The sequence below is a fragment of the Pantherophis guttatus genome, chromosome 1 (genome assembly GCF_059756535.1).
Source record: "Pantherophis guttatus breed Tessera chromosome 1, ASM5975653v1, whole genome shotgun sequence".
Lineage (NCBI taxonomy): Eukaryota > Metazoa > Chordata > Lepidosauria > Squamata > Colubridae > Pantherophis > Pantherophis guttatus.
In genome coordinates, this window is record NC_142063.1 from 112,850,283 (window position 1) to 112,871,704 (window position 21,422).

The following is a 21,422-nucleotide window of genomic DNA, read 5'->3' on the forward strand; positions in this document are numbered from 1 at the left end:
AAACAGTGTTCCATTAAGCCTCTGGTTTGCCATAAAAGGTGCCGACTGCAAGTAATAAGTGATGAGGCTTGAATGATGTCATGCTTTCAGAACATGGTAGCTTGAGTAATGGACTTCAGTGGGTGGGGCTTAGTTCTAAGAGGTTGGGTTTACCTAGTTGCTAGGCATCCATTATGATCTTGTGCATCAGACACAGTCTCAAGTAGGCCAAGCAGTTAGCTGGCCTGAAGAATTGGTGCCATTTGAGCCTTTCCACCATGACGTACTCCCTGGAGTTCGGACTTGTCAATGCTGCAAACAGATACCTGACTGCCGAACCTTTCCGTTTCCAGGTGGCAGCCACAGGCAAGCAACTAAAGCCTCGCCAGGTGTGGGTGCTGCAATTTGTGACCCCACATGGAGCTGGAGCAGCTGGCCCAGGAGAAGGGGCTGCCCAGAAAGTTCACCTTATCAGTGCCCTGAAACGCTACTTAGCAGCTGACCCAAACGGCAAAGTCACCTGTGACCAGGATAAACCGGGGCCTCAGACGTTCTTCCTGCTGCATCAGTATCCAGATGGCAAGGTGCAGTCATTCAGGGCCAAACACGCCTATTGATTATATATCCCAAGCCACAGAATTACAGCCTAGTTATGAGTGGATTTGGTGGGACTGGATTGAGATAAAAGTGTGGGAAGGAAAGGATAGGGAGAAAGAAAAAGAAAATTGGAGTTGTTTGCTGTGAAAAAAAAATCATTTGGTGTTCGCCCATATGTGGTGATCTTATGGTTGCAACGCATTGGTCTCTATAAGTGGCAGAAGTTACATGTGTGCAGTGCTTGGAAACTACTTGATTCTCAGTTTGTACCTAGACCAAAATAAATTAAGTTGGTAGCTTTCAATGTCCTACTGTATCCTGATACAGTACACTTCCCTCCAATAATCCTTAATAAAACAGCTAGTGGACCAAATACATATTTTGTTCTTACTATCTAAAATATGCTGGTCAACTATAGTGTATTGGTAGAAAAAGAATCTGGATCTTTACAGTAGAAGGGTCTGGATCAGGATGTGCCATAGGATGTATAGTTGCTGAAGGGCAAGTTTAATTCCCTAACCCATGGTATGCGATACTGCACTGACATTTAGAGAGGTCAATTCTAGCTGACATCCAGCTGGAGAGCCTTTCTAGCTTTTCATTCTTAGTGTGAGTGTTTCATTCATCACCTCCCTCGTCTGATGTGGTTGACTTGGTAATGTTTCTTTCCTGGCAGGTGTCTCTGCAAAATGAGCAGTCCAAGCGTTACCTGGGTGGGGCAGAAGACAATGTTACATGCTTTGCCCAGGCTTCCAGTGAAACAGAAAAGTGGACTCTGCACCTGGCAGTGCACCCCAATGTTGCAATCTATAACCCCAACAGGAAGCGTTATGTACGTTGCGATGAGAAGGCTGAGGTATTGCGCTGTGATCGTGATGTGCCTTGGGGGGCGGAATCAGTCATCAGTATCTACTATGATTTCAAAGGTGGGGGAAAGTGATTTTAGATGTAATTATTATGCATAAGGAATTTTGGAAGTCCAGAGTCTTCTTTATATCTCTTCTTTAAGGTGGCTCACTATCTGGTGGGATACATAGATAGGATTGGTCTATGAATAACTTTGCTTCATTTCCAGTATAGGCAGCTATCCTAGCGCTTGAAACTGTCGCAAAAAGCAGGATGCAACTTTGAATTCTGAGATAAAACACACTGAATACTTCTTAATAGGGTTTGGTGTAAAATGAAATAAATCTTACAATATCAAACATAAAGGCTACATGCATAAACCTAAATTAAGCCATGATTAAGGTAGAATCCTTAATACATTTGCTGAGTTGAAGAGTTGCCTGAATAAACAAAAATAAGATTATACAATAGGTATAATTTGGAAAAAAATGAGCTGAATTGGGGCCAGTTCATGACTAACTTTCCAACAGTTTCCAAAAAACTGATAAAAATAAACACTGAGGACATGAAGTTGAGTGTTAAATAAATACGTATTTTCAACATTTTTGTATTAGGCCACATTCTAACAAATTACAGAAAAATAATAGTTTGCTCATTACTTAAAGATTTCTTCCATATTAACATTCTTCTGTGATGTGGTTGTTGATGACATGCAATCCAACATTTCTCTCCTGTCTAGAATATTACCAATATAATTTTGAAAACTTTTCAGAATCAAGTTTACTTTAAAAAGCTGCGCTGTTGTTGTACACAGGAATAATCATGTACATCTTAGAAGCAATCATCAACTTATTTAAAATGTAGGGCCATTTCTTCACCTTACTCTTTTCCCTTATGATTCTTTATATTTTCTTCCTGGTGCTTCAAGATCTTATCCCGTTTTATCAAGCAACCCTTTAATTTCTCTACAAGTAGATAATGGGTAATTTTGAAAAACAGAATTAAGGAGCAAAATACCACCTGGATGCTAATAGAAATAAGTCATGGCCTAATCTCTTCCCTTTTTTAAATATGTAAATTTTAATCTGTTTTTAAATTATCGGGGTGTTTTAATCTGTCTGGGCCAAAATGATTTAATTTGATTTTATCTGATTTTTAAATTTTTTGTATCTATGTATTTTATTGTTTGGCCGTTCACCGCCCTGAGTCCTTCGGGAGTAGGGCGGTATACAAATCAAATAAACTAAACTAAACTAACTAAACTAATGACCCTGAATGAAAAAATCTTCAGAAACAGACAGATTGCATCATAGTATACTACAGAAGGAACTACAGAGAGAAAAGAGGATCCAAGAAACTACAGACCAGTCAGTCTGGTATTGATTATTGGGAAAGTTCTAGAGTAGATTACTTTAAAAATCTATAAATGAATATTTGTTTTGTAGAATTTGTAAACATTTTGAAAATAATGCGGTTATTATTGCATATCAGGAGGGACTTGTGGTCAGATTAATTTTATCAGTTTTTATATGGTATTTCATTAGCAGATTGTGGGAATACCATGATTATAATATATGTTGATTTCAGCAAAGCAACTGAGGAGAAAATACCCTATATTCTGATTAACAAACTGTTTTAAGTATGTGTGTAGTTGACTCAAAAACTACATTTATATGCATTTGCAATAGTGGCAAATATCTGTAGCTCTAGCTGTAGGATGAGGGTGAAGGTTCATTCTCTGAGCTTGTAGGTTGGTTTCCGAACATTTCATTACCAGGCTAGGTAAGATCTTCTGCAGAGATTCCCCTAAACTCCACTGAAGATGTTACCTAGCCTGGTAAAGAAATGTTCAGAAACCAACCCACAAGCTCGGAGAACGAACCTTCACCCTCATTTATATACATCTATAAAATGTTTATCATACAATCTTCACTGTTAATGAATAGTTGAACAAATGTGTTTGTTTGTTTGTTTATGTATTTATGTATTTATTGGATTTAGAGGTTGCCCAACTTTCAAAATCTCTGGGTGGCTTACATGTCAAAAGTAGGAAACAACAGAATGAAATGAAAAAGACAGGTTCATTGGGAACAGGAAACTTAACACACCAATAGAAAACTAGAGAGGACCAAGAGTTACCGTAACTGCAGCCGTGGGAGCAAAGCCAAGTTCCACAAGCAAGGCCAGTGGAACAGCTGCAGCTTAGGAGCCTTATGAATCTCCAGGGGATGCAATTCCAGAGGGCAGGTGCCACAATAACAAAGACACACTTTCTAGGTTCCAGTAGGTGTTGTTGTTTAATTGAACGGACTTGGAATGTGCCCACTCTGCCCAGTCTCAGTAGGTGGACAGAAGCTATTGGAGATAGATGTCCCTCAAATAACCAGCCGCTGTGCTTATCAGATTTGCAACTGAAACAAACCTATGTGAGATAACCAATAGCCTAAAAAAGGAAAATTAAAAAATAATACTGGTAGGCTAGGGAGGGACTAAATCTGCATGAAATTGAACAGAAACAAATTACAATTTCAAAAACAACAACCAAATGAATAGATATAGAGTAGGTAATATCTGCTTTGATAATCTTCCATAGGAGAAAGAATCTTGTAATTATCTGCTGATATGGCTGTCAGAAAGGCAAAATAATTTAGGATGCATCAGTAGAAATATTATTTGCAAATCATGTAAAGTAATAGTTCCATTGGATTCTGTACCTCAAACTTCATTTGAAGTACTATATCCAGTTGTAGACCCATATTTTAAGAAGTATTCAGATGGCCAGGCTTATAATAACATATCAGCACGAGCAGCAACCTGGTAGACTGGATCCTATTTTTAGAAGAATTCTTTATTGGCCAAGTGTAATTGGATACACAAGAAATTTGTCTTTGGTGTATATGCTCTCAGTGTACATAAGAAGAATAAAATACATTAATCAAGAATAAAAAAATACAACACTTAGTGATAGTCAAGGTTACTAATAAGCTATCAAGTCGTACTAGGAAACAAATAAAAACAATACACATTGAAAGATACAGATGACATGGTTATAGTAATAAGTGAGAAGAGATAGATACTAGTAAGGAAGAGAAGAATAATAGTAATATAGTCTTAGTAAATTATTTGACAGTGTTGTGGGAATTAGTTATTAAGCAGAGTGATGGCATTTGGGAAAAAACTGTCCTTGTGTCTAGTTGTTCTGGTGTGCAGTGCCCTATAGCCTCCCTGGCCCATCCATCAGTCTGACCTCAAAGTGGCCAATCATCTGCACAGGAAAGCCCACTAATCTCCCATTATTTGGGCTTCTGAGGCAACCACAGTGCCTTCAAGGCTAATTGATCCCCACAACTTCTATGAACTGGTCCAATCTCCGAGGCAGCATAACGTCTCATGGCAACAAATTCCAAAAGTTTAATTACCTGTTGCATTAAAAAATAGTTTTATTGATCTTACTTCTTCCAAGATTGAATTTCATTGGATGACTTCTGGACTGGTATTTTCAAAAAGGTAAAATAGCTTCTCCTTGCCCACTTTATCCATACCATGTATCATTCTGTGCAGCTCTATTATGTTCCCTCTCATTCACCTCCTTTCTAGACTAGAAACTAGAAGTAGAGACTAAGCTCTGTTAGGAAGAAATCTGGATATGTTTGTCTTGGAGAAAAGAAAATTAAGAGGGGAAATTATATTATATTTCAATCATATCAAGGGAGCATCATAATGAAGAAGGGTAAGAGATAGAATGATGATCGTGCTTGAATAACGTTGCCATATCTGCTAATAACTTACCCAAAAGCTACTAAGATAGCCAGACAAACCCCTAAAATAATCCTCTGTTTTAATATGTGAAAAAGTTAAGCTTGAGTCATTTGCATCTCCTCAATAGGTCTGGATTCCAAGGCACACAATGCTGACAGAAGGCAATTGTCCCCATATATACCAGGTGAATTCAAATTCTGCTTACCCAGGAAGTCACTATGGATAGTGCAAAGTTTGATTTCCTTAACAGCATTTGTTAGGTAACTTGGATAATTCCAATTAGACAGTAGTACAAGCACTGCACTGCACAAGCCAAAAAGGGGGATATGTTCATCAGGGAGGATTCCATGGCATCTTTGTAATACAACACAAAAATACCTTCACTTCAGATTCTTCTTTCTATCAAATGCAGTCCATCTGGTCCTACTTTATAATACATATGGGGACAAGCTAGCCATGAACAGTGATGTGCAAATTAATTTCCAGTTCCTAACTCAGACTATGTGCCTTGATGCATCTGATTTTACTGGAGTTGGGGGCCATAGTCTTTAGCTATATTAAGAATCTATGCATAAAAAACCTCAATACAGTACTGGAAAGAAAATAAGATTGATAAGAAAACAGATGCAATTTTAACACCTAAACTGGGGGCAAAGCTAAAATCCATGCATTAAAACAAAAATTTCTTTCAAAAATATAGTTTTACTAAACACATATATTAAAAAAAATAAAACAAGCCACATTGTCCACAAAACAAAACCAAAACCAAGGAGACAGCATCTTTCTTAGACTAACTGAAGAATGTACATTATAGTTGCAAGCCATAATATTTCCAAACATTCTTTATCAGGCAAGATATTTAGAAAGCAAGAAAAATGGGAGGGATGTGCAAAGATGTTATTTAATATCATGTTTATACAAGTTTCCATTCTTAGATTGACTGGTCCCAAGACTCCAAGCATGTAGATTATTTAAGAGGCTATTTTGGGTATGCCAAAGCTCTTTCTAGTGTTGGGAAGAGAAAAACAAAGGCATGTAAAATATTTCAAGGTTGAAATGTTCCAACCGCGAAATGACTCATTATAGCTAGATGTATTCCGATCTCTGTTCTGCATTAGATTCAGGACCATCCATTTCTAAGTTGGAAACCAAGGTGGAAAAAATTCGGAGCTCTCTAGATAACATCAGAATAATGTTGGGATGAGATATTGTATATTGGAATCAGAGTTTTTGAAACATCTCTAGAAACGTATCTCTACAAATAGGTGAATATGAGTTCGAACTGCTAAAATGAAAACTCTTTCCAATCCTCATGAGATGCACAGATTCTTTGGTAGAAGGAAAACAGAAAGTAGATGAACAGGTTTTATACTTTTAAAAAGATCTAGGCAATTTCAGCTATTGAACTAGGAAGCAAACCAATCCAAGAGAGAACTACTTAGTACTGCACAGAACACAATCCCAGTATAAGTAGTTTAAAAATCCTTCTCTTGTCCTGAATAGAAGCTCACTTAGAACAGTTCACTTTGGACTTTAAATCTGATTTTAAAAAGAAAAAAAAATAAGAATGCAATAGTAGATTATAGATTTGGGAAACTGGGCTAATTCGAAGGTGATGAGAACAGAGATGTTGAAAACCTCTGCTGTCATTCTAGAATGAAATGAATAGTTGCAGCGCTGCTTTGCAGACATTCATTTTGAGATTATTTTCCAGGATTGAATACTAAGCCCTGTCAAACTCTTTTTGTTCCCTTCTCCTGCTCTATCTCCAGTGAAGAAGTATGGATTGAGAAATGGGGCAGGTAAACTCTTAGCTTCCAATGGTTCACTGGTATCTGACGTTACTGCACAAACCATGTACTCCTTGGAAGTCCATGGTGGCTTGGTTGCCTTCCGGGATGATGAGGGAAAGTATTTGACTGGGCGAGAGGGTAACATGAAAACCCTAAAGATGGACAGACCTGGACGGGATGAACTTTTCAGCGTGGAAACAAGCCCTGCCCAGGTTTCACTGCGTTCTTCTTCTACCAACAAGTTCGTCTGTTGCAAGCCTGGTGAGTTGAGCGAAAGCAACATTATCTGTCTAGATATGAGTGGCAATCATGGCAATTGAACCTCTAATCATAGCCTCTAAGAGTAACTTATTATTTTGCCTAGTCTGGTGAGTGGAATGACTTGCCCTGGGAACAAATACAGTCCTAAATCTGCAAAAATGCGGAGATCTTACAAAAGCGATTGGGGGTGGGGGTGGGAGACCCAAAATAAGAGAGAAAAGATTGGTTGAGTATGTATTGTTATTAGGTCACCAGGCAGTTTTAAAAGCTAGAGAAAAGATGAAAAACAAAAGGGACATCTCATGCTTTAACAGATTTTCCTGCACATTGCAAAGGCCTGGATTAGATCAGTGTTCTTCAAACACTGTGTCATTAAGATGTGTGGACTTCAATTCCCAGAATTCCCCAGTTCACACATCTTAAAATTGCCAAGTTTGAAAAAAACTGGATTAGATGATGTTTGTGGCTCCTTATAACTCTACAGTTCTAAGTTTCTGTAAAAATTGATTTGACTATACATAACCCAAGCATCTAGCTACTGTCATAATAGCAATATTGGGTTGGATTTAGACATTCAGTGATCCACTGAAATAAAAGGGACTTAAGGCAGATTTGATCTAACCCTAATGAGTACTGTAGATTAGTTTGAGAAAGCAGCAGACAGAAATCTCCCCTATCCATGCCCTCTCTCTGCTGCCCATGGAGAGTTGTACTATGATTGCACCATTCTGGTTCCATGCTGAGAAATGTATATATAGGAAAATGTCTTGATCAATCCAAGGATACATCTAAAATTTTGCTTAACTTAAGCAACAGAGGTTCCAAGAGAAGGTCATGAAGATCAGATTGTTAGGGTTTTCCTAAAAAGGACAGGATTTTGGAAGTATTACATACTCTTTCCCTGTTCTCGTTACTATCCTTTTGCAATACAGTTGAGCACTGTTTTAGCTTGACTTTTGACAACAATGGACAATAGCCTTAATTTATTGGGCTGAAACCATAATGAGTCTCAACTTGCTTTACTGTTCTGCAGGTGCTGACCTCTATGCCACTGCAATGGCAGTAAGTAACACAGAGATCTTCCAACTGATGTATGATGACGCTACAAAGAAGGTCTGCTTCCGTGGCCATAGTGGCACATACATGTCCTTGGTGAGTCCATCTGCATAATGCAAGAATGGGGATAGACAGGGAAAGATCAGCTACTTCAATCTGTTCCTAAGTGTGCCATGACATTTCCCCTTTTGGAATGAAATGTAGACATTGTCAGTAGTTTGTCTTTCCTTCCTTGCTTTACAGATCATTCTTGACTTACAACCATTCGTTCACCAACTGTTCAGAGTTCCAACAATGCTGAAAAAATGGACTTAATGACTGGTCCCTGAAGTTATGGCCAATGCAGCTCTCCTGTGGTCACATGATCAAAAACTGTGCATTTGGCAGCCTGGGCTGTGTTTTGACCGCAAGAGCACTTCAGCTCCCCCACCTGATCATCTCCCTGCAATCTATGCAATTTGGCCTTCTGTGCTCCACGGCGCCTGCAGCTCTAGCTGACCTTCACCGTCTTCTTGCTCCCATTGCTAATCAAGCATGCCCTATCTGGCAGGCAGCTGCTGGCTGCATCAGGCCTTCCAGAGACTGTATGCGGCCTTGTCCAGATTGTGACTGGCCTTCTCACAAGGCTTGGAAGCCTTCCAAAGCCTCATAAGAAGGCTGCATGTAATTTGGACAAGGCCATGTGCTTTTGGGAAATAGTGCCAGCAGCCTTGGGCAGAAGGTCCAGTGTGGGCAACAGCTGCATCACAAAGGGCCAGCGTGACCATGTCTCCTCAGCAGTGGGATGAAGTCAACAGGGGTGGTGGAGTGCAAGGCAGCAGAGTCCATGCAGTGAAGATGGCTGGGCTAGGAAAAAGCTGGGGCTTCCTTGGTGTTTTGCACTTCCCAGGGTGCGGTAGCTTTGTGCTGTGCTGCTGAGCTGGCTGGGGCAGCCATGGCTTCTAGGACTGGTCACAGCTTCATGTTGCGCTGCAACACAGGAGCTTCTTGCAGCCCCAGGCCTGCAGGATACCAAGAAATCCTTGAGCTGCAATGTATTCTTTCTCTGCCCTCCTGTGCTTATGCTATACTGCAGGACCCCCTCAATTTATGCATAGCCTGCACTAGGCCTCCCAGGTCCTCGCCCACCGCCTTGCAGACCCCATGAACTCCTTATTGGGAGTCCTTCTGCTTCCAGCTTAATGACCTCCACATCTGGAAGTAAAATGGCAAGTGGAACCGAACTGTCAGGATTGCTTTCGCTAAGTGTCACCTTACGTTGTGCTTTACCACCCCATCACTTAGCAACAGACATTCCAGTCCCGATTGTAATCATAAGCCAAGGACTACCTGTACTCACACTATTGGCTCATCAGATTATACTATTCAAATTCTCCATATTAATGCTCAATTATAACTTCAATTAAGTAACACAGTTGTGTATCCCAGAGCTTAGAATTCCATTTAAATGTCAATAGGGAGACTAAGCTATTTTTGTCTGAGTTTCATGAAAATAATCATAAAATTGCTACTGTATGAAAACCCAAAATTGAAAACTTCCTAGATTTCCACCACCTCAAGAAATTATGAGATAAGAGCAGAATCTTGCATATATGTGGCACACCATAACAGGCATAAATGTCCTTTAATGGTTCTCTAATCCCAATAATCTAGGAAGTTCCCAAAAGGATCTACTGATTTTGCTGCCACACCCAACCCCTTTTCTGATTTGGAAATTCTTTTTTCCTCCTCTATTATTTCTGGTGGAATATAAATAAATTATTTTAATGTTTGAACAGAGAATCAAATTAATTTTTATTACCTAATTTTAGAAGAGTGTAAACAAATTCCATTAAGATTGCACTTTAGATTGACTTCTTTACAGTACATTCTGAAAGCAATGTGGCTGCTAGTATCATATTGTGGGTACTAATTACTTATTCCAAAACCTGTCACTCTGACAGATTGAGGTTTTCCTAGGACCGGGAGTTTGAGGTTTCTCTCAAAAATGTCTTTCCATCCAGAACTGAAACTAAATTAGGAAGTAATGCCCTATGTCAACTTTCTGGACACCAGAGACTGGTTCCATGGAGAGAGGTTTTTCTGTGGACCAGAGGGGATGTGGATTCAAGTGTTGCCTACAGCCCACAAATGGGGCTTCGTTTGCCCGGACGTGTTTCTGGCATACTGCGGACCAGTGCCAGACCACGGACCCGAGTTGGGGAACCCTGCCCTATAGATTGAGAGTTCTAATACATACTGTAGATAGTAATCACAGAGTGTATACCAGTATGTGTGTGTTTGCACAATAGTACAAAGGCCGGATCATGCAACACACTAACATAGACCATAATTTCTGCGTTCATGCAACATGTTAAACAAAAACCTGTCAAACCATATAATAGATTAGCACACGGTATAAATCCAGTGATTGTGTGTATTTCATACAACACTCTGAGTCAAGCTATACAAGATCATGTCCTAATAGCAATGAAATCATGGAAACCATGACTAAGGTCACACTCAAATAGATTGAAGTTTTAGATTTGGCAACACAGTAGGTAAATCAAATGCACTGCAGGTTAATGTGATGCAAACACAGCCATTATCATCAATCCTCTTACAGTAGCTGAATTTGGGGCTGGGTCATGCCATATATAGACAGACTGACATGTAAAATCAGCATTTTTAATGCAGGGCCAAACAGCCAGGACTGAAAGTTAAGTTTCAACCTCAGGGTTGGGAATGTTTTTTCTAGGTTGGGTAAGGCAGAATTTCTTTTCCAGTAAAACCGCTCTTTCTCCTGCAGGGACCCAACGACTGTATCATTAGCAGCACCAAACAGGACAAAAATGTTTGGTTTGAACTCCAGTATCAGGATCAGAAGGTGCTGCTTCACATGGCAGACAAGTATGTGTCTATGCGGCCCAACGGACAGCTCCTTGCAGTCCCCAAAGCTGCAGGTATAAGTTGGTCAGTAGCTTTCATTGTAATTACATGGCTTCAGCGTGGGCAATATTAAAATATGGGCAAATTGTGGAAAAGGAACCACAGATGGCCACCTGAAAATTAATGTTAGGGCTGAGCTTATAAAATGAGAGCTCTTCTTAGAAAACTGCTGATTGCTATTGTCAATAAGAAGCAGCAACATGCCTTTCCCTCTCTTAAATCCATTAAGTGAACCAAGTTCATGGATCACAATCCTAGGTTGATCTTAGATTTAAAAGTAGCACAGGAAACCAAGCCCTGTGCTTTTTTTATGGCGTGGCCTTTGTGGAACAGTAGGACATGGGTCTCTAACTGGTTCCTTCTTTGTTTTTGGAGCAGGTTACAAGATGTCTGCTAGCCTTGGGGTATGACATTCCCTCCCCCCCCCCAAACTATGTTTAGATACTTCTAGCAGAAACACCTTTCAAGTTATTGTTCGACAATTAATTTAATAGAGTAAGTGCACTAGATGTATAAAAATAATTATGATGACAGTTCTGAGGACAAGTGCCTGGACACCCAATGTTTAAAGACTTTCTAGGGCCAGCGTCAATATTATGATTTGTGTTAGGAAGACCAGGAAAAGGAACTATCAAACCACATAGTCCCAACAGTCAGCTTTCCTAGGATACTCATTCTAGTACTTTGGGTATTTTTATCTGGTGGATAAAAGGCAGCAGGTGGTTGCAGACTAAGATGAACAACATCAAGAGGATTATATTTCACTTACAGGTAAAAGCGAAGATTTTCTGCTAGTTCTGGTGAACCGGCCTCTACTGATCCTGCACAGTGACGCTGGTTATGTTGGACTGACTTCTGACATGAAGCGGTTGGAAGGGAACTGCGCTGACTATGTGCTCAGCAGCCTGTCACTCAGTGATGAAGGCTACTATAATTTCCAAATCGGTTAGTATACTGTAGCTGATTAAGCTCGTTTGCAACAGAGAGCCCCAGATTATCTGCATTATGAGGGAAATCTGACATACAGTACTACTATTTCATGCACATACACCCCTCTAGCCTGGCCAGGTTATGGAAGGAAGCTCCATAGAGTTAAATGGAATCAGGGCCATAACATATCCCCACTTACTTTACCCTAACTTGAAGGAAGGAAATGATCTTGCCACTATGCTTGCTTCCCCCACCCCCAAGTAAGATATTTTCTGGGCCACTTGTTTTTCTTAAATATTGGCTGAGTATTGTTCATATTTTCCAATTATACAGTCCTCGAATTATACCAGTGAAGACTCTTAAGGTTCTGCCCATTTTTCAGCCACAATTTTAGCATTAGGCATTAGATGTTCTTCCTGTTAAATCTTTAGGACTGCTGGGAATGCAGAAAGATGAAACTTAGTATCTATGGAAATTCTCAATCATCCAGCTCATGGTTGTCCCAAAGGTGCGTTTTCAAAAGGCAACTGGACCTTCTTGATTTTTTTTTCTTGAAAATGTTTTACTTCTCATCCAAGAAGCTTTTTCGGTTCTCAGAACTGGTGCTTCCCAAACTTTTTTCCAGCGACCTTGCGTAAGATTATTAAAAGTGGCACGTAGGAAGTCATGTTCCTTAGCAAGAATTCTGATAAAGAGCAAAGTCTTGCTAAGGGGGGGGGGAGTGTAGTTCCCAATCTAGCCAGAGATAAGGCCCGAAAAGGTTGCCCACTCATCTTTAGATTAAATTTGGTGCCTACAAGAAACATGACTCCAACCTCCGATTCCTTTAATCATCAGAATACCCTTAAAAATTAAGAAAACAGAACAGTTTGATTTGTCTTGCCTCTGTCTTTCCTCATTTTATACCTTCCTTCCACTAACTCTGCTAGGTGGCAGATATTGGGCCTTGGATAAAGATGGGCAAATCCTGGTAACCAGTGACCGTCCTAGCAATTTCAGCCTCCAGTTTGTATCCTCCAGCTGTCTTATAATCAAGGCTTCCAACAACAAATATCTTGTGGCTGATCAAGGAGGCCGAGTATGGACTGGGTCTACTGATGCATCAAATGCAACTCTGTTCCATTATTGAGAGGTTGTAACCTCCATTAAACTTCTGTTGTGTGTCTCATTTAATGCCTCCTACTAAGTATACATTGTCATGGAGAAAATCTATGTAGTCATTAGGGGTTGAAAATGACTTAATGGCACATGATCAATCAATCAGTCAATTAAAACAAATTTGAAGATGCACTTCAACAATAACAGTTAATGTTATTACCAAACTATACTCAAAGTACCTTGGACAGCTATTTGTCTGAAATGGTACAGGTAGTCCTTGACTTACATCTTTCACTTAGTGACTGTTCAAAGTTACAATAGCATTGAAAAAAAGCAGTTTATGACCATTTTTCAGACTTACGACCGTTGCAACAACCCCATGGTCACATGATCAAGATTCAGATGCTTGACAACTGACTCATATTTATGACAGCTGCAGTGACTCTGGGTCATGTGATCCCTTTTATGACTTTGACAAGCAAAGTAAATGGGGGAGACAGATTCACTTAACAACCAGCTTATTAATTTAACAACTGCAGCGATTCACTTAACAACTATTAAGGTTGTAAAATGGGGCAAAATTCACTTAACAACTGTCTCGCTTAGCAATGGATATTTTGGGTCAATTGTGGTCAAAAATCAAAGATTACCTCTATTACAATAACTCTGTTTCCTCCCATCCTCAATGCAAAATAAGGGAAGTAGGACATCAACACCTACAACAAAAAAATTGCCCAGTCATGTGTGAAAGGTACAAAATTAAATTGTTGGGGCTGGTCCAATTCAGGACCCCTTCATATAAATCTGGTTAAATCAAAATTTTCCTTGAACTGAAAACACATGACTGAAAGTCTCAGCCACCATAGCACATGTGTTTGTGTGTGTACATCTTTCATTGGTTGTAGATGGAAGATAGGAGATAGCTGAGCATATCTCTATCACTTAGAACCATCACATAATTACAATAGTTGAAAAATAAGTATTTATGTCAAGGGTATTGTAGAAAAAAATCAAGTATCAATCACAAATTACCAATACATCACAATAACAATACTGATTTCTAGGGAATGGACATCCCTCTTAAGAGCAGGACATCGGCTGTAACAAATAGAATTGACAAAGGCATCCTAACAAGAGTCATTGTACACATGGTAAAGACTTGAGTCAGTGTTAGAATGTTTCCATTTGAAGAATCTGAAGAGAACAGCATTTGCAGGCAAAATCTATGCACTGGCTGAAGTTCACCGATCCACAGTCTTGAGACCTGCAAAAATCAGTCTTGAATACCACCAAGTCCAAGTGGGTCAATTATTATGCTCTAGGATGGGATACAAGGATGATGATGAGGATGTCCTTAGACCATCCAGTCTAGGATTGGAAACTCTACTCTCAGGACAGTACCTCAACATGCCTGAAGCAAATACTGGAACTATATCTTCTTTCATCTTGCCCAAGAAATCAGCTTGTCAACTTCATCCTGGGCTAGGCTTGGAAATGGTTTCATGCAACTTCCCTTAATCACAAAGTGTTTCACATAGTGCAATCCACAGAGATTCTCAATATGAATCCAAACTGAAAGGATAAATAAATAAAACAAAAGGAGGTAACATAAGGAAATTAATCATGACCAAACACTTCTTACCTTACCCTTGGATAGATGAGAACCAAATCTAGTTCTTGTGTTGACAAAAATGTTTGCAGCTACTGCTCTGAAGAAAACAGTGAAATACAATTGCCATTGTGCAGAAATCCTCAACAGTTCTAAGACTTCATTTCCGATATGACTCAACATGTTATGATGAAGTTTGATATACTGCTAAGATGGTTGTAACCAGTGGTGGTTTCAATTTTTTTTACTACTGGTTCTGTGGGTGTGGCTTGGTGGGCGTGGCATGGCTTGGTGGGCGTGGCTTGGTGGGCATGGCAGGGGAAGGATACTGCAAAATCCCCATTTCCTCCTGATCAGCTGGGACTTGGGAGGCAGAGAATAAATGGGGGTGGGGCCAGTCAGAATTTTTACTACCGGTTCTCCGAACTACTCAAAATTCTACCACCGGTTCTCCAGAACTGGTCAGAACCTGCTGAAACCTACCTCTGGTTGTAACCCTTATATTTGGTTTTACTTGGACTTTATTTGATCATTTGTTCTTGTCAATTCTGCCCACTGGAATTGATCACTCATTATTCTCAACCATTTATCCTTATTTCAATATACCCAGTAGCCTTGCTCCTTCATAATTGCGCTCTTTTATTTCTCTCCCCCAAATTATCTAAAGAGACTATTTTTATTGGATTCTAAATAAGGAAGTATTACATTTTCTTCAGTGAGGAGGGAAACCAATCATTGCCTTTAAAATGTAAAGGCAACCTACAACCAAAACTTTGATTTCAAGAATTAAAATGATTAATCTTTTATTATTTATTTATACCTTGCCTTTATTATTTTTACGAATGCCTCAAGGCAGTGAACCTATCCAACACGTTTTCCTCCTATTTTCCCCACAACAATCCTGCGAGATGGTTGGGCTGAGAGAGAAAGCGCCTGGCCCAGGGTTTCTCAACTGGCTTCCATGGCCTGGGCAGGACTTGAATTCAAAGTCTCTTGCTTTCTATTCCAGTGCCTTAACCACTAGACCAAGTGGCTCTCCCAATAAATCCCAGATTTACAAGAAGATTACCTGGAAAAGGAGGCTAACGTTAAAATACCCAGTAATAGCTCAATTGCATAGAAGAAAAGCAGAATGGCATTCAGAATGGCTTCCAAACGCAAGGCATAGGTCTGCAGAAGTAGGTAATAGGCTGCCATCACTGCTGCTGGAAAGGTTAGTGCCAGGCTGACAGCAAGTGGCACTTTCCGCTGGCAAAGGTTACCTTTGGAGCCTGTCAGATATAACATATGGGACACAAAAAACATGGACCATTCAGCAGAAGTCGGAAACAATCCAGTAAACCTTTTCAGATGTTCATTTGAGAGAACAAACCAGAGAAAGAATTGAGCTACAGGTCCAAAAGGCAGTTCAATGCATGCTAACTTGAATTTAAATCTCTCCTCACAATTTTTTCTGCCCCTGGTTTTATTTGAGTCAATGATGCCTCAGATACTGCAACCTATATTCATTTGAACATAAACAGGACTCCCAGATTTCACTCAACAGAGGAAAGTGTGGGGAGTGGCACACAAGTGTTGAAGTTTAGCATTGTTGTGACCCTGACTCCCGAGCCTGTCCTAACAAAGGAAGAGGACTCAGAAGGTGATGGGGAGGAACTGATAAGGCCTCTCTCTCCAGGACCCTCCTCTCTGGCAATGCCTCAGGTTCCATCCGAAGGCCAAGAGGAACAGCCTGGGATATGCCAGGAGGAAAGCATATTGGAACAACAACAGATAGGGAGTGAGGATGATGAATCCTGGCTTGATCCCAGGCAGCGTCAGAGGGAGAATTGTGCGCAGCAACGAAAGAGGCGTGGGAGGGCCAGAGATTGAGTTGAGTCACTGAGCCACACCCCACAAGGAAGAAAAGTGGGTGTGATTGCTCTTCAGGCTTTGTGACGGTCAAAGTTAAAAACCTGAGAGTCACACCGCGTTACCTGAAATCTGGCTTCTGAATATTTTGGATTGGACCTTGGCTAACTTTTGCTTAGTGGATTACTTTTTGCTACTGAACCGGACTGAGGATAAACTCTCTCTTGCTTATTGTGAGTGAAAACTGACTTGGCAGGCATTTCAAAACTTTTATCTGCAAGAGTTTCTAATCTGATTGCTTAATAAAATCTTGGCAGGCGTGCCTGGTTGTGTGTTTGCCTGTGTGGGGAAGGGGGACAGAACAAGCATATACAGCACTATGTTCTGCATATCCTACTCCCAATACACTTTCATGACATGAAAATGACTTATTAGAAATAATCTCCTCCTGAAATGAAAGAATGGGTTCTGAACTTTACAAATTCTCAGAATCTGGTTTCATATGGTCACAGATCAAGAGGGCCAGCCTGACTGATCCAACTTTATAGTTCTATCCCCATATATCAAATTGTACCATGGTTCCTAATTACTCCCAAATAATTGTAACCCAAACTACACAAAGGGATGTTCACTGCTATCCGCATCTACAGTACACTACCGCAGTTGAGTAGGAACATTAACAAAGCCTGGGCACAATATACAGAATGCTGTCAGCATCTATATATTTATGTCTGCTTAGGATCATTTTGTCAAAATCTCGTAAATGTGTTGTTCTTAGGGAGCTAGGATTTATTTATTGACAGTTTGGTGAACAGCCTGAAGATGTGGAGGGGAGACCATTTAGTAAGTTGCCATCAAAGAAGCTCATATTTAATTGACAAATGAATCAGTGATGGGTTGCTACCGGTTCACTCCGGATCGGGCAAACCGGTAGCAGTGGTGGCAGGAAGGTCCGCCCACCCATCCAGACGGCTCTGCGCATGCATGTGAGCGCAAGCGCACCCGCGAGTGAACCGGTAGCGACCGAAATTGAAACCCACTATTGAAATGCATGTACTATTCATTTAAGTATCATTGTGTATCCTTTAATGCTTACCAAAAAATATCCTTGTGACTTCAATTCCAAGATAGAGAAAAAGCATAATCAGGTCCAAAGCCAGATTAGCAGATGGATAAGGCAGTAAGAGACCTATAAAGATACACAAATGGCCATATGAATTGAAGGGAAAGCAAGATGCCCTTTCCACTATTGTGTATAGGTGCATTAAGATCGGAGGGGGGACGGACACTTCCAGGTAAGGTACCTTCAGGAAGACGGCAGCAGGAAGCATTACCCCAAAGCAGGAAGTGGAACCAGGTGAGAAGCTCTGATGGCTTCTGGAAAGGATGTCTGAAATCTATGTAATCTTTCTTTGTTTGGTTTCAATAATTCTACTATAAAGAATGGTTGTACAAAAACCCTGAACTCTATACAATCACAGGTTAAGTTACAGAATTAATGAGGAAATAAAAAGACTCTTTTCTATGTTCAGCTTTCTTCAGGTAAGTCACAGATACCTAAAAAAGAACAAAGGAGTTTATGCAAAGTATGCCCTCCACTAACTTCCTGTACTCACCTTTATAGACAAATATGAAAATCTCCAGCAAAAAGTATGTGGCATAATACCAGCCATTGAGGAACAGCAGAATTTCCAGAGGTGTAGAGGAAAGTTGACGATCTAAGAGGTGCAACCAAAACAGTAATATGTCTGTGATTTTTCATTTTTTTCCCCAAAAAGCAATGGATTTAATTTACTCAATGATACATTGAAAAGAATAGTTTCACATACTGCAAACCTAACGATAATAATCCCTATTCTGTTATAAATTTAAAATTGATATTCCTAAAGATTATCTCCTGAAATATCTATATGTAGAGTGACACCAATTACTAGAGGAAGGGTGCTGTACTATGCGGCTAGAAAAAGGCACAAAATGTTTTGTCTTGCTCTTCTGCTTGTGCAACTTGATCGCTGCCTTTCAGATCTGGGATTCCAAAGCACTAGGACTAATTACTATAACCACACCCCAATATTTTCTCTTCTGCCTTATTGCCAGGCAGGCATCCTCCTTCTTCTTTGCAAATTTTGACTCAAGAGCGGATCCACGTGCAAATACTTCGATATTCTTTTAACAGGCACGATACTCAAGAGGTGCAAACCGAAACGCGGATTAAAACCTACATTCCGCTGCGAATTGCAGGGTATCGGAAGCCAGCCTTCCGACACCCGATTGGGACATCCGAAAGATGATTTAAAAAAAAGGAGAAAATCCCATATTTCCCTTGAAATATGGGATTAAACGGGACATTTCAAAGTTATGCTCCCAACAGGAGATGTGCACCCCGCTTGCTTTCGGGGCATGCCGGATTGGCTGGCTCTTTTACGGCAGGCTCCCCTTCCTTTTCCTTTTCCTTTTCCCTTCGCTATGCAGGATCTCCTGCCACGGCAGCGTCTGGAGCCCCGGGGCCAGATTTCCCCCCCCCCACCCCCATTCCCTGCATCGCTGCCTGCTCGAGGCCGGAGCCTTCGAACTTGGAACCTGGAAGCGCGAGACACCGCATCGCGCGCCCCCCCCCCCACTCCCCACTTTCCACCTCCCGCGCTTCGTTCGTCACATGACCTCGCGGTTCCTACCGGCACCCTGTCTACCCGCCAGGCTCTCCACTTACGCCGAGGTGCCATCTTCCGTCTCCATGGACACCGCTACGCATCAAAAAAAAAAAAAAAAGAGTCCCACTTCCGATCGAGCTCACGAAACGGAAGTCAAAGGGGCAGATGATTCCCAGCGCCCGACGCAAGCTCAGTCTGGGAAGCTTGCGCCGTCAGTTACAGAATAACAAGAGTTGGAAGGGACCTTGTAGGTCATCTAGTCCAGGGGTCTCCAACCTTGGCCACTTGAAGCCTGGAGGACTTCAACTCCCAGAATTCCCCAGCCAGCAAAGCAAAGCTGGCTGGGGAATTCTGGGAGTTGAAGTCCTCCAGGCTTCAAGTGGCCAAGATTGGAGACCCCTGATTCTAGTCCAATACCCCCCTCGCCCAAGCAGGAGACCCTACACCATTTCTGACAGATGACAGTCCAGTCTCTTCTTGAAAACTTCCAGTGATGAAGCTCCCACGACTTCCGAAGGCAACTTCTGTTCTACTGGTTGATTGTTCTCACTGTCAGAAAATTTCTCCTTATTTCCAGGTTGAATCTCTCCTTGATCAGTTTCCATCCATTCATTATTCCTTGTCTGGCCTTCAGGTGCCTTGGAAAATAGCTTGACCCCCTCCTCTCTGTGGCAGCCCCTCAAATATTGGAACACTACGATCACCTCTCCCCTGAGCCTTCTCTTCACTAGACTAGACCATGCCCAGAGCTACACTGAATAACTGGAGCTGCAAAGGAGTCTTACCCACCCTCGGGTTGGTCCTGGAGCAAGGCAATGCAGAGGCCGAGTGCTCGTGTGTTTGACCTGAAGAAGGCTGAAGGGCAGGAGAACACATGTAGTCCTCAATTTATGACCGCAATTGAGCCCAAAATTTATGTTGTTAAGTGAGTTTTTTTTTTTTTAATTTGATTTATATACTGCCCTTCTCCGGAGACTCAGGGCGGCTTACAATGCGTTAAGCAATAGCCTTCATTCTTTTGTATATTTTATACAAAGTCAGCTTATTGCCCCCACAAACTGGGTCCTCATTTCACCTACCTTAGAAAGGATGGAAGGCTGAGTCAACCTTGAGCCTTGGAGAGATTCGAACCAGCAGAAATTGCAGGCAGCTGTGTTAATAACAGGGTGCACTTACTATCAAGGCTCTTTTTTTTCAAGTTTTGCCCCATTTTACAACTTTTCCTGCCGCTGTTAAGTGAATCACTGCAGTTGATAAGTTAGCAACCTGGTTGTTAAGTGAATCTGGCTTCTCCATCGACTTTGCTTGTCAGAAGGTGGCAAAAAGTGATCACATGACCCTGGGACTCTGCAACGGTCGTAAATATGGACCAGTTGCCAAGCATCTGAATTTTGGTCACATGATCATGGGGATGCTGCAAAGGTTGTAATTGTGAAAAATGCTCATGTCACTTTTTTCAGTGCCTTTGTAACTTTGGTCACTAAATGAACTGTTGTAAACTGAGGATTACCTGTAATACCGATAGAAGAGAATTCCCACAATTGAGCCCAAAATTTCGGTTGCTGAGACAGGTGTTAAGTGAGTTTTACTCCATTTTACATGTGACCATGGAGCTGCTGTAATGGTCATAAGTGTGAAAAATGGTCATAAGTCATTTTTTTCAGTGCCTTTGTAATATTGAACGGTCACTAAACAAATGATTTAAGTCGAGGACTAACTCTATTTGTAGTTCAGGTGTCATACTTAGCACTGATGATATTACCTAGTTTGGTAATGAAACCGCTGAGCTCAGAGAGCAGCAAGGATCCAACAAATAGAGTAGTGCCCTTCAAACCCTTGAAAGAATGTCACACAGAGGATTAAGATTTGTTCTGTTTCATTCCATAGTGCAGAACTAGAATAATGGATTTAAGTTACAAGGAGGCAGATTCTAATTAAATGTTAGAAAATAAATTGCTACAGACAAGAGTAATGGAACCAACTACTGTGTTTCCCTGAAAATAAGACCCTGTCTTATATTTTTTGAACCCTGAAATAAGCGCTTGGCCTTATTGCCATGTGCTC

The 21,422-nt window shown here is 40.8% G+C and overlaps 2 protein-coding genes across 4 annotated transcripts; one reads left to right on the forward strand and one right to left on the reverse strand.

Moving 5' to 3' along the window:
- The first annotated feature begins 80 nt into the window (after positions 1 to 80).
- Positions 81 to 13,317, forward strand: LOC117667042 (fascin-like). 2 transcript variants are annotated; one of them, XM_034420204.2, is made up of 8 exons: positions 118 to 563; positions 1,253 to 1,502; positions 5,309 to 5,365; positions 6,954 to 7,235; positions 8,269 to 8,387; positions 11,080 to 11,233; positions 11,991 to 12,164; positions 13,079 to 13,317. In XM_034420204.2, the coding sequence occupies exons 1-8, from the start codon at positions 258 to 260 to the stop codon at positions 13,276 to 13,278; spliced, it is 1,542 nt and encodes a 513-aa protein (XP_034276095.1). In that variant the 5' UTR covers positions 118 to 257; the 3' UTR covers positions 13,279 to 13,317. The 2 variants fall into 2 exon arrangements, with proteins under 2 accessions (XP_034276096.1, XP_034276095.1); XM_034420205.2 differs by lacking the exon at positions 5,309 to 5,365 and having other exon boundaries at positions 81 to 563.
- An 898-nt stretch (positions 13,318 to 14,215) lies between these two features.
- On the reverse strand, positions 14,216 to 19,666 carry TMEM216 (transmembrane protein 216). Of its 2 annotated transcripts, none has more exons than XM_034420209.3 (5): positions 19,418 to 19,666; positions 18,324 to 18,425; positions 17,804 to 17,896; positions 15,926 to 16,127; positions 14,216 to 14,819 (listed from the first exon to the last, which is right to left on the reverse strand). In XM_034420209.3, exons 1-5 carry the CDS (start codon positions 19,428 to 19,430, stop codon positions 14,804 to 14,806), a joined length of 426 nt encoding a protein of 141 aa, XP_034276100.1. In that variant the 5' UTR covers positions 19,431 to 19,666; the 3' UTR covers positions 14,216 to 14,803. The 2 variants fall into 2 exon arrangements, with proteins under 2 accessions (XP_034276100.1, XP_034276099.2); XM_034420208.3 differs by lacking the exon at positions 19,418 to 19,666 and adding an exon at positions 18,930 to 19,284.
- Positions 19,667 to 21,422: the final 1,756 nt, after the last annotated feature.

Coding starts and splice junctions, on each gene's coding strand:
- LOC117667042 (XM_034420204.2), top strand. CDS start 258: ATGACGTACTCCCTGGAGTTCGGACTTGTCAATGCTGCAAACAGATAC. Junction 564..1,252: donor ATCAGTATCCAGATGGCAAG/GTGCAGTCATTC, acceptor CTTTCCTGGCAG/GTGTCTCTGCAAAATGAGCA. Junction 5,366..6,953: donor ATTGTCCCCATATATACCAG/GTGAATTCAAAT, acceptor CTCTATCTCCAG/TGAAGAAGTATGGATTGAGA.
- TMEM216 (XM_034420208.3), bottom strand. CDS start 18,987: ATGTCCCAATCGGGTGTCGGAAGGCTGGCTTCCGATACCCTGCAATTC. Junction 18,426..18,929: donor CCTGCAATTCGCAGCGGAAT/GTAGGTTTTAAT, acceptor TGCACCTCTTAG/ATCGTCAACTTTCCTCTACA. Junction 17,897..18,323: donor TTTCATATTTGTCTATAAAG/GTGAGTACAGGA, acceptor GTATCTTTATAG/GTCTCTTACTGCCTTATCCA.